We start from the raw sequence: 13,595 nt of genomic DNA, 5'->3' as shown, positions 1-13,595 counted from the left end.
CTGTTTTTTAAAACCTCTAGTACTATAGTTCAAAAGATAATTATCTGTAAAGCCTAAAGCTTTTCTCCTAATTGGGTAAAAATTTCTATTTCTCTCACATAAATTACTACAGTACCCCAATCATTTTGGTAAAGAAAAAAAGTTCCTTTCATCGTTAGTCCAGCTGGACTGCTGAATGTCCCAACAGAAAGCAGCAGAGCTGAGTACCCTGGCAGCTGTTCTCCTGACTGCTGAAAAGAAAGACTCAAACAATCCCACCTTCACACTCACAAGGAGCTAATGTTTTTCTTGCAGCTTTATAGCAATTTATTTAAGAAATATTTACCGAGCACCTACTATGTGCAAAGGCCCTGCACTTAGTGCAGTGAGAAATGCAAATATCAATAAAATATCCTTACATTATGACACTCAAAAAGTTTTTCAAATGAATGTGAACAAAGAGTTCTCAAAAGAATTGCAGACTACTAATGATCACATGAAAGAATGCTCCAGGATCAATAATAATAAAAAAAACTGCAAATGAAAACAAATGACAGCTTTTACCTCACATCCAACAAACTAGAAAAGATGACAAAAGATGGAAGTCAGTATTGGTGCATTAGAGAATATAGGCAGACTATCATAGTTTTGTTGGTGGAGTTGTAAATTGGTCTGACCATTCTGGAAAGTAATTTAGAATTATGTGAATATGACCAGAGTGTCCCTATCCTTTGACTTAGAGATCCTACTACTAGGCATACAATCCAAGGAGTAATATTAAAAGGAAGGGCCTCATATACAGCCAAATTTTATAACACAAAACTGGAAACAAAATCGACGACCATCCAGTAGGGACTAAACAATCAAATTGTGGTACACAAACGCAATTCTTACAAGGCTACAAGAAATGATAAATATGATGAATATAAAGATGAAGGGAAGGGTTTATATGAACTGATACAAAGCAAAATAAACAGAAGAAAACAACAGACAAAAACAATGTAAAAGAACAATGAAACAATAGAAATTAAACACTATGAAAACATAATTACTAAACTGCTTGCATATGAAGAGATAAGAGAAGACATACTTGCTTCTTTGCAGAATGAAGAGACCAACAGGGATGTACAACACTGCATATAACATCCAACTTTGGATTTGTTAATTATATTTGCTGAACTTTTTGCTCCTTCCTTTAAAAGAAAAATCATTTATTAATTTTGAGAGAAGAGGAGGGAGGGTTATAGTGGGGAATACAGGAAATATTAAAGCAAAAATAATATTTTAAAAAGTAAATGACCACCAAAAAAATAACTCCCCTGAAGTATTTTCCCCATAAGAGATATTTAATAAAACAAAAAACCTAACTTAAGGTGAAAAGGCATATGGTCTCATTCCTCCAAATATAAAATTAATAAGTGTTCTTATTAGCATACATAGTGTTCAGCAGATAGTGGCTACTGAAATAAAAGCCATTAACTAAACCAAGTGCTTTAATAAATATATTTCTAGTGGAAAATGTATAGAGTTATAAAGACAGGGAAAAAAATTAACACAAGCATTTTACCCACATCTAAAATGCAGCCTAATCCAAAATAAATCATAATTACCTATGTCACCAAATTGCAAGGAGGAAATTTGTGGACACAGAGCCACAGAACTGCACATATGTCACAATAACATAACTATTCAACATTTTGATGAAAGCAGTTAAGACAAACAAACTGTCTCAAAACCCTAAATGCACCTGAGTGTACATAGATAACTGGAATTCAGGATCCATATTCATGAATATTTGGCCAAAGACTTGATAATCGTCTCCATACAGTCAATAAAAAGAAAACAGCTTCCTTTGAACTTCCAAACCACTATAATTAACATCATTACCCTTGTAAAGAATTTCTCAAGACTGTAGAAACTGGAAATTTTAGCAACTGGCAAAAAAAAAAAAAAACCAAAAAAAAAAAAAACTTGGCTATTTCTTATACAGGCATTTATGAACCACTAATATTAATCACCACCCAATCATATTAGAAGATCACCGAACTGAGAGTTATTCCTACTCTGGCGTCACAGGATTAGTAACAAAAAAACCCCCCAAAAAACAAAACAAAACAAAAAATTCTCTTCAAAAGGCCTAGGCCCACTATATACACGTTCTGGAATATTATATTTTCAAATGGGGTAGCATAAGTAAGGATGAAAGGAAAAAGTTAGCCTTTCATGTTTCTTGGTTCAGTCAAAAGACATCACAGTATAAAAGTGAAAATGTGACATACATCAATACCTCAATGGTACAGTGATTAAAGATGGTTCTAATTCATCAATCCTTTGTTTACTGTGTACACAAATACCATGGGATTTTTCCCTTTGGTTCTTGTATCCATCAGAAAGAAAAATCAAGAACCATAATGTTTTAAATGACAAAGATAACATTAGCTAAGTTTATTTAATTCTACACTTTCCTCATTTAAACATCTGAATCGGAATCTGCTCATTGGATCCAAAGGGTATTAAAAAAAATTCTGACTATCTTTTGTTGAGATATATAAAATATGTATGTCTTCAGAACAAGTGAATGGTCTTAAAGCCAATAACTATATTAATGGGTATAGTAATTAGAATGAATTTACTATTACCTAAAAGATCTATTCTTGGAAATTTTAGTTAGGTCCATGAATAATCAGAGAACAATCTTCTAAAAACAACTCTCTTAGGTTTTGCAAAGGTCAATTTTGAAAAATTACCCATGCAAATGTTTTGTAAATAAAAAGCTTTAGTAATAATAATAATAATAATAATAATAATAACAACAAAGAACATCTCTCATAACCAACTAAGGAAATTGACTCATTCAATATTTTTCTAATAACAAAAAGATTTTTATGTGAAACTATTCAGGTTGTTTTTAAAGCTTAGGAATTATAAACTTACCTGGAAAAGACACTTAGATTAATACCTTATTAAAAAGTTAGCGAAGCACTTTTCACACATTATCTCAATAATCCTGTTATATACATTTTTCAGATGAAACTGAAATTAAATAAGACAAGCCCAATAGTTACACAGTAATAATCAAATCTAAATAGGTTCTGTTTTCTGATCCACAAGACCTTACTGCCTTCATATGTAAACTATCATAAAACAACTGGAAAAAAATTTTTTTTTTTTAACAATTTCAATACCCAAAATATGATTTGTAAACTCTGAGAATTTTTTAAAAGCACAGTGCCATAATAATCTCATTTATTTATTTAGTTAGTTTTTGCTGAGGCATTTGGGGTTAAGTGCCTTGCCTATGAAGTGTTAAGTGTCTTGCCTATGAAGTGTTAAGTGTCTGAGACCAAATTTGAACTCGGGTCCTCCTGACTTCAGGGGTGGTGCTATAATCCACTGCGCCACCTAGCTGCCCCAATAATTTCATTTAAAGAGAGAAATTACCAATTTTTTTTTTTAATATTTCAAATATTAAAAGTGTGGGACATTAATATATGAATTTCTACTATTGATTAGAGAAATGATAAATGATAAATATTGGAGGGGATGTGAGGAAACTGGTACACTAATGTATTGTTGGTGGAGTTGTGAAATGATCCAATCATTCTGGAGAGCAATCTGGATTATGCCCAAAGGGCAATCAAACTGTAATGGAAAAAGCAATTCCATTACTGGGTCTGTCTCCCAAGGAAATCATGAAGGAGAGAAAAGGACCCACATGTGCAAAAATGTTTGCAGTAACTCTTTTTGTGGTAGCCTATCAGTTAGGGAATGGCTGAACAAACTGTGGTACATGAAGGTAATAGATTATTATGGTTTATATAAAAAATAATGAACAAACTGATTATAGAGAGGCCTGAAAAGATTTATACAAACTGATGCTGAGTGAAACAAGCAAAACCAGGAACAAATTGTACACAATAACAGGAAGATTGTGTGATGATCAACTATGAAAGGCGTGGTTTTTCTCAGCAGTTTAGTGATCCTAAGCAATCCCAAAACACTTTGGACAGAAAATGCCATTTGCATCCAGAAAAAGATCTCAGGAGATTGAATATAAATCAAGACATGCTATGTTCCCTTCTTTTTTCTGTTTTTTTTTTCTCTCTCCCCCATGATTTTTCCCTTTTGCTTTGATTTTTCTCTCCCAACATGATTCATAAGGCAATGTGTATCAAAAATAAACTTTAAAAATATACAAATTTCAAAAATAGCTATTCTTTTCCACTTCAATACATCAAAATTCCTTTTTTTTTTTTTTTTTTTTTAAATGTAGATACAGGAAAAAAGTCCTTGGAAGACAAAGGAAATAAATATTCATCTGTTGTTGATAGGACAAGATTTAAATTTGGAATGGTCCTTAGAAATGACCCACTTCACCTCATCATTTTGTGACAGGAAATCTGAGACTGGAGAAGACTACACACAATTTGTCCAAGGTTAGTAAGCAGGAGAAATGGGATTAAAATACAGGTCTTGAGACTCCTCCAAATTGAGTATTTCAGCCACCACACAAGGATACTTTGAAGTTAACATTCTGATAATTCACTTAAAATATTAAGTTTTGAAGTACTATACTAAACAATTTACTTTTACACAGCAACTTTAGAGATAACCTCATTTATAACTATATCATGTTTCATTGTTCATATCTGAAAATGAAACTATAATAACAAACAAAACTGAATTCAATGATAGCATAGAATATTATGGGCTTTTTCCCATTAAAATGTATTAACAGCAAGTAAAATAGTAAAATAAAGGTTAATGAATAAGTTCTGGGAAAAATATAGCATGAATGACTTTTATTTGTTTACCTAGCAAAAATGATTTTTGCCTAAGTAGATGTTCCAAGTAGAATGTAATACAGAATTGCACCTCTCATTCAGGTTATTGACATCTGAAGTAGATAATTTGTTTAGATAAAAAGATTAGATAAATAGATGAATGGATGAATGTTAACATTATTTAAAATTTTGAATTCCTATTTCTCTTCCTCCCTTCCAGATCCTTCCTCACCTCTTAAGAAAGCAAGTAATACAGTATCAATTATCTATGTAAAACTGTGTGTGTAAAACATATTTCTATCTTAGATAAGCAAAATTTGTCCCAACTGCAAACACCCTTCTCTTACTATCAAAGTCAAGCACATGAAGCAAATTTTGCCAGCTTTGATAAATAAAGTGAAATATTTCGGGTTGTCTCACAATTCAGAACTAAAATCCAGATAACTAACCTGAAAATCAAAAAAGAAAGACTACCTTCATCCCAATTTAATTTTGTACCTGAAGAAAGGATTGCAGAACCCAAGTTCTGCAGCATTCACTGGGGTGCTATTTTGTTATAATTATATAAAATAAAATTAATTATAATGAATCCACAAATATTTCTTAAGCATTTACTATGTGTCAGAAAGAATACAAAGGTAACAATCCCATCTTCAAGGAGCTCACATTTAATGGGGAAAATACCATGTATATATGTATGTATAAGCCTCAGAGAGGAAAACTATCAGTAGAACAACCAGGAAGGGCCTGGTCCTACACAAGTTTGTGCTTTAGATTAATCTTGAAGAAACCAGAAGTTCCAAGACGGAGATCAGGAGAGGAAACATCAGCCCAAAATGCATGGAGGAGAAAAAAAAAATCTTCAGGTATACATGGAGAGAATGTGTAAGAAGATTGCATAGATGGGAAGAGCTTTCTATGTCAGAAGAGTTTTTCATTTGATCCTAAAGATAGGAATAGGGAATCATTGGAATTTGTTGATGGTGAAGGAATGTGAAATGGTGAGACTTGTGCTTCAGGAAAATCATTCTGGCAGGGATGTGGAAACCAGACTTAAGAGTTCGGGGAAATTTAAAGCCAAAAGACTGATGAGGAGGCTGGTGGAGTATTCCAAGGATCTTAAACAAGAAGGCAGAAATGAGGAGAGAGAAGGGAGACCTCATGGAGACAGAAGAAATGACAAATTATGGCATCTGATCTTATAGGTGTGATGCAGGAAAGTAAGAAGTTGAGAATGATAAAAAAAAAAGAGTGCCTAAAAGGCTGGCTAGTTGTAACAGGGAAGTCAGGAAAAGGAATCAGTTTCAAGGGGAAAATTGATTTTTATTTCAGACATGTTAACCTGAAATCCAGCTCAAAATGTTCAGTAGGCAATCAGTGAAGTGAGACTGAAGCTCAGAAGACCAGAAGTGGATGAAATCTTCATGGAGACGATGAACCCATATGATCTTTCAATACTGTCAACTAAGAGATTTCCAAAAGGGGAAAAAAAAAAAAGGTCTCAATATAGAATGTGAGTATACAGCCACACCAAAGGAGACTAAGAAGGAATAGAAAGAAAGGAAAAGAGCCAAGAAAGAGATGTGAAAAGTCAGAAACGAAAGGATATTGAGAAAGAAAAGGCGATTTTGTTAGATGCTGTAGAGAAGTCAAGAAAGATGAGGACTGAGAAAAAGAATACTAGAGTTTGTGGTCAAAAAAAGCCATTTCACTTGAATTAGGAAGAAGAATGTCATATTGAAGCAGTAGAATCATGAAGAGTAGAAAAATTTCCAATGAAAAAGAGCTAGTAGGGTTGTTAGGATCTAAGGTGGGGATTGGGGAAGAGGAAGAATATTGACAGGAATATTCCTATAATAGAGAAGACAGAAGAGGATGAAATCAAATGAAAAATTCATTAGACTGTAATGTAGGAGGAAGTTATGGGTATGATCTCAGAGGTATAAGAGAGAAGAGAGATGGATTATGGAAAGTTCATGGTGAATGGTCTCAATTTTCCTTGGTAAAGCATGGAACAAGCTCCTAAATTGACAGACTGAGGAAGGTGGTGATATGGTAGAGCTGAACCAAGAAGAAAAGGTTTGGAACACTGAGAGAAATACATAGAAAATTAGAGAAGATTAAAAGAATTGCCTTGATGCTTGGATGAAATGAGATACTATTGATTTGTTAGAGGACTCCGACTGACATGAGGAAGTAAGGTAGAAACAAGAATAGCAGTAATCAGGGATTAGGGTTTGATAAGACATTGAGCAGCAACAGGATAAGGAATGTAAGAGCAGAGCAGATTTAAAGGTAAGGATCAATTCATTCTTTGTATTTACATTGAAGCCCCATAGTATGAAACGGAAGGGAAGGGAGGGAGGGAGGGAGGGAGGGAGGGAGGGAGGGAGGGAGGGAGGAAGGAAGGAAGGAAGGAAGGAAGGAAGGAAGGAAGGAAGGAAGGAAGGAAGGAAGGAAGGAAGGAAGGAAGGAAGGAAGGAAGGAAGGAAGGAAGGAAGGAAGGAAGGAAGGAAGGAAGGAAGGAAGGAAGGAAGGAAGGAAGGAAGGAACAATTTTAAAAGATTCTTTTAGAGTCTGTACATTAACAAGTTGAGAGCAGTCTAGCAAAGAAGACAAAGAGCCTCTTCAGAAACTTGGTCACCAGCAAAAGAATCAAGATCTCTAAATGCACCTGACAATCATCAGACTTATTAGTATGTTCACTATTGAAAGAATATAATCACAGATCTAAAGTCTAAAATAGAAAGAATTTGCCACTTGAAGTAATAGTCAAGCTTTGGAAAGCTGAAAAATTAATTTGGAATGCCCAATCGCCCCTTTGTGAAAAGTATGAGAAGAAAAGAAGAACTATGGCTTGGGTCACACCTTAGCCAAGGAAGCATAAAGTTAATGTCTTCTGGCTATTTTTCCTTTCTACTTCACTTCTCTACCTATTCTAATATCATCTACCAAAATACTTGTTTATCAGGATTTAGCCTAGATGATGCAGAAGACAACTAGGCAACTACTCTGAATCCACTGCCTGTGACCAAGGATCGATCTAGAGGTCCAAAGTTGGAAAGAACTTTAGAAATTCAAACCCCTTAATTTCATAGGTCTTCAGGGCAGCTGGGTGACGGTGAATAGAATCAAAAGACTGAAAATATTGAAGAAAATATGAAATATCTCTTAGGAAAAACAACTACCAGTAAAGCCGATTTCAAGAGAGATCATTTAGCAATTATTGAATTACCAAAAAGCTATAATTAAAAAAAGCCTAGAAATCATACTCCATTAAATTATAAAAGAAAAATGCCTAAATATCTTAAAATCAGAAAACAGAATAGAAATTGAAAGGATCCATAAATCACCACCTGAGAGAGAACCCAATATGAAAGCTCCCAGGAATATCATAAACAAATTTGGAGCTCTTAGATCAAGGAGAAAATACTATACTCAGACAGAAAATATTCAAATATTGCGGAACCACAATGATCACACAAGATTTACCAGTCACCAACATAAAAGAGTGGAAGACTTGAATGATATTCCAGAAGACAAAGGAATTAAGATTACAAGCAAGAATAACATACACAGAAAAACTAAGTATAATCCTACAGGGGTAAAAAATGGACACTTACTGAAATACAGGACTTTCAAGAACTGTTTAATTTTTTTTTTTTTAAAGATCAAAAGTAAATAGAAAATCTGACATTTAAACACAAGACTCAAGAGAAGCATAAAAAAGTAAATATGAAAGAGTAATTACATAGATTACTTGCAAAACATATTTCTATATTAGATAAGCAAAATCTGTCCCAACTGCAAACACCCTTCTCTTACTATATAAATGATATAAGTTAAACTGTTTATATTTTCATTATGAGAAGATGCATTTAACTCCTAAATACTTTATCATTATTAGAGTTTACACAAACAGAGGTCATAGGTATAATGCAAACCTAATTTTCTGATGTAATAAATATAACATAAGAGGAGAAAAAAAAAAAAGCTGGAAGTGGAATCAAAAGATGATTTGAATCCAGATGCAGTTTATTTCCCATGTGATTTGGGGCAATTCATTTGTCTTCAACAGTCCTCAGTTTTTTCATCTGCAAAATGTGGAAGGAGACTAAATCATCTCTCCTGTCTCTAAATCCAATGACCCTATGATTCTTTTGCTTTCCTTAAATCAGACTCTTAAGAATTATACAAAGGATGAGCTTTGGGATATATAGACAAGACTCACTCTGTAGTGCTGCTTGAGAGGGGAGGGGAGGTGGTGCCTTTAGAATTACTGCAGAACAGCATGAAACTTTTCCTCTCCCTTCCTTTGAAAACATCAATTCTAAAGTTAGTCTACTACAGGAACTTTTATAATCATTTTCTCTAAAAAAATTATTAATAGCTTTTTATTTTCAAAATAACATGCAAAGATAATTTTCAACATTCACCCTCAACAAAACCTTGCATTTCAAGTTTTTCTCCCTCCCTTTCCTTTACTCCTCTCCCCTAAGACAGCAAGTAACCCAATATAGGTTAAATGTGTATTTATTGTTATTTTCAAACACAGCACATACATAGCTACTTTCTAGTTTTGTTCTGTTGTTACACACTGCACTAAATTTTTTTTTTCTAGCTGAGACTGGGATAGGTTAAAGAGAAAGTTCTATTCAACTGCTTTTATTTCCAAAATGTTTCTTTAATTCTATGTAGCTATTTTATTTCCTAAAAACAATTGGCTCATTACAGAAGTTTACAAACATTTTCTTCAGGAAAAGGTCAGGATTATTAACTGAAACATTGTATTTTAAGAATAAAATAACAAGCATAGTTGACAAATTAGCCACTCGATACTATATTTTCTAGACTTTTGTAGAAGATGTTCTATGCTATAGGGCTCTGTGCCATAATAGGGAAAACTTCAGATTGAACACCATAACAAAAACATGCAATAAAATCAACAATAGCTTAAAGTTATATAGTACTTTAAGGTTTTCAAGTACAGAACATATTACAAAGCATGTACAAATGATATATTCCCATTTTATAGATAAGGAAACTGAGGTGGTGATTTATTCAGGGTCACCGAACTAATAAATATCTGAAACAAGTGCTGAGTTCAGGTCTTTGTGACCTCAAGTTCAGTGCTCTAGCCACTGTACCAAAAACAGAATTTCCAAGTTCCTGGAAAAGGCTGACTTACTGAACAGAATTTCATCTGATGAAAATTCCCTTTGAGAAAACTTGTGGGGATGATGAAGAAAGGCTCATGTGGAAGGTAGAAGGAAGCAGAAGAATAGCAAGAAGACCAAAGTGGATGGATCCAAAAGTGAGACAAGGACAAGTCCTGCTGAAGACAGATGCAGAGGGCTTTAAAAGCCCAGAAGGTTGTTTTAAATCTGAATACCTCAAGGCAATAAAGAACAGCTGGAGATAATATTCTATTTATGGCATGAAAGGGACAGAGAGGGGGACAGATCTAACACAAGATTATAACTATGGAACAATTTCAAATCCATATTTGTCTTTACTGATCTGCTCAGATTCAAGCTTGCTTCTGTACATATTTCACAAGTTATTGCACCTACACTTAAACTCTGATGATATGGTTAGTTTTCCTGAAATGGTTTTCCCCCTCTTTTTCTTTTGTCATAAGGGGGTAAGACTCTTGGTTCCAGAAAGGGTGCTGGGAACATTTGGAAATGTAGCTGTTGCAAAATCAATTGGTTCAGAGAGATGACTAAGGGTGTTATGAATCACAACAGTATTTTCACTTTTTTTTTTTTTTTGGCTGTTTTTTCTTTCTCATTTTTTTCCTTTTGACTTTTCTTGTGCAGAATGAAAAATGTAGAACCATATGTTTAGAAGAATTGCTCATATTTAACCTGTACTGGATTACTTGATGTCTACGGAAAAGTTTGTAGAAAGGGAAGGAGAAAAAAATTTGGAACACAGGAACAAATTTTTGGAAAAAATTTGCAAGGAATTTGCAAGGATGAATCCTGAAAATTATTTTTGCATATATTGTGAAAAATAAAAAGCTATTACTATATTTTAAAAAACAGTTGGTTCAAATTACCCAAATATTTCAAATCAATCATTTTTGCTGGCAAGAAACAATTTTACAAAAAGTACATGTGACAAATGGATAGGATAACTGGATTTTGAAAACTAGAAAGAACTTTTAGATCACATAATCCAAAGCATCTATTAAAAATGACCAAAGGGCATGGTTTAAAAAAAAAAAAAAAAAAAACTGCTAAGACTTAAGTAAACTGATGAAAAGTGAAATGAGCAGAACCAAGAGAACACAGAAATATTGTAGTGATGATTAATTGTGAAAGATTTAACTTCTCCAATCAATACAAGTATCCAAAACAATTCCAAAGGACCCTGGATTAAAAATGCTCTTCCTCCCCTCTCCCCAAGAGAAAACTGATGATGAACTCAGTGGAGGTTAAAGCAAATTTTTTTACGCTTTCTTTATCTTTCTTAAGGATTTTTGTGTGTTTTCTTTTGCAACATGGCTAGGAGGGAATTGCATTTTGCATTATTTTACATGCATAACTGATATATTGTTTGTCTTCTTAAGAAATGGGAAAGAAGAATTTGAAACTCAAAATTTAAAAAAAAAAAAGGATGTTAAAAAATTTTACAGGTGAGAAACAGTAAATGAAATATATTAAAAAGAAAAAAAAAAAAAACAGACATATAGATTCCAACTGTTCAATCATGAGAAAGTTCTGATTAAGATGCTCATTTCTAGGACGAAGCCCACAAACCACAGCAATTTGTTTGGATAAGAGATAAAGCATATTTGCTTCCTTTCATTACTGGTTATTTTAAGAGATACTCAATTGCCTGCTTTTCTTTCAGAAAAGTCATCACCAACTTTACAACATGACATTACATTTCCAAGTTAAATGGGACACTCTTCAATGTGAGAGTTTTACTGCTATTACAGGAGCTCATTCCTACTGACTATAGACCTCATTCCTCTGTCGATGTCAATGAAAGAAGGGAATTTTGGAAGAGTGAAAGTGCTTTGAGCTATACAAAATTATAAATGACCATACAGAATTATAAAATGTTAATTTTTAGAAACCATGTAGCTTGATGCCATTAATTTTACAAATGAAAGAACTGTGGCCAAAATCAAGGAGAGGGCTTGACTAAGGTTTTATCACTGTTCCAAATAGTATGGAACAATAGGAAGAACACAAGCCATTTAAGACATGAGTTAACACATGTACTATAACTATATTTTCAACATCATTATTGCTGTTATTACCTAGACCTGAATCCATCTCTGACCTTTACCTAGCTATGAGATCATGGCTAAGTTAATTAACCTCTTTAAGCCTCAGTTTCCTTGTTTCTGAAACTCCTGGAAAAAATAAGGCCTTAAGTGCTCACCATATAACAGTATGGTTTTGGACGCTAAAGAGGGGATCTTGAAAGTGAGGAGCTCTGTCAACCTCAGAAGTGTTATATGTCCAATGTGACCATTCCATTTCTAAATAAATCTTCTCACTTCCATACTAGTGCTCCTTCCAACCATGCAGATCAGCACACATCCATGCAGCAAGATCCTGTGTCTTGTTCCTGCCAATGTGCTAAGAAGCTTCTTTTCTCCACCTCTGGCCATTGTGTGCCTGCTAATGAAACCAACAGACTATCTGTCTCACTCATGACATGAAGAGTTTTGATTTTTTCTCTCTCTAGATGTTCTCCATTATTAAAGCCAGTAAAAGGTTTCTTTCAACTCTAAATCCACAATCTTATTATTCCATTCTTACACATGACTGGATATCACCCTGGATAGAGATCTATATAAATGTCTGCTATGCCAAGGGATGGCATGAAGCTAAGCATATTTTTCAATACTCAACTATTCCCTTCCTCCTCTTTTAACACAGAGTAGAAGTCCATGTGATGATGCAGGAAGGTAGGGAATAAAAAAGATGCACTTCTCAGATCAAGTAACTGCCTTTCTTGCTAGACATGATTTTTTGGTATCCAATTATATCTACCATAAAGTAAAAGGATTCTGAACTGGAAGAGGCCTTGTAAGTCGCTTGTCAAACTTCCTCTCTTTCACAGATGAGGAAACAGACCTCAAGCTAAGGTGACTATAGCCATAACAGGACTCAAATGTTGGGTCTTTCAGCTTGAGATTCAACATTCTTTCCACTTTATCATAACGATCTCCTTATGTATTTTGAAAAAGACCACTTTTAGCAGTTTTTAAAAAATAAATCTATCTCCAAAAAAGATGAAGGATATTCAAAAGTAAGGGCTATTTCTGAAGACAATTTCTAAGAATAACAAAGTGTTTTGAGAACAACAAAGTGTTATCAATGAAATAAGCAGAACTTCTAAGGAAGCTTGTTTGGAAGGGATCAATCAACATGTAGAGGTACAATTAACATCCCCTATGCTATCCAAATGGATTATCATTTGATCTTCAAGGTCCCCAGGTCCCCATTTTCTCTTACAAGCCAACTTTCTAAATCCTTTTCCTTAAAGCGTGTTCCATCCACAAATGTCTGAGCACATACTATCTGCCTGCACTGTATTGCTTTTTTGGTGGTTCAGTGCTAGTTTTTTCTTTTCTTCTAATTTGCTTTCCCTAACAACTTCTTCAGGAGCACAAAGGGCTGGCTCTTGTTCTCAGGCTACTTGTCCTAATACTCTGTGAGACTCCAATAGAGAAAGAAATAAATCAGAACATACTCTGAATAATTTAAAGGTTTGTATGCTGCTGAGTTGAGAAAGAAATCACATGTTTGATTACTATTTCCCTCACCAAAATAACAGCTGAAGTTGTGAGTACACTCTTCTGAT

At 33.9% G+C, this 13,595-nt stretch overlaps 1 protein-coding gene across 3 annotated transcripts in view; it reads right to left on the bottom strand.

The window, feature by feature from the left end:
- The window catches only part of FAM53A (family with sequence similarity 53 member A), a 105,450-nt gene that overhangs the window by 36,352 nt on the left and 55,503 nt on the right, over positions 1–13,595 (bottom strand). Inside the window, exon 5 of one of the 3 annotated variants that reach the window (XM_074273565.1) lies at positions 1,070–1,172. The exons of the other annotated variants lie outside the window; for them this stretch is intronic. Coding sequence (XP_074129666.1) covers positions 1,070–1,172 — 103 coding nt within the window. The remainder of the gene's footprint in view (positions 1–1,069; positions 1,173–13,595) is intronic. 3 annotated transcript variants of the gene reach the window in all.

This window comes from Sminthopsis crassicaudata, chromosome 6, assembly GCF_048593235.1.
Source record: "Sminthopsis crassicaudata isolate SCR6 chromosome 6, ASM4859323v1, whole genome shotgun sequence".
NCBI classification, from domain to species: domain Eukaryota; kingdom Metazoa; phylum Chordata; class Mammalia; order Dasyuromorphia; family Dasyuridae; genus Sminthopsis; species Sminthopsis crassicaudata.
Note: the sequence above shows the minus strand (reverse complement) of the source record. Positions and strands in the feature narration are given on the sequence as shown.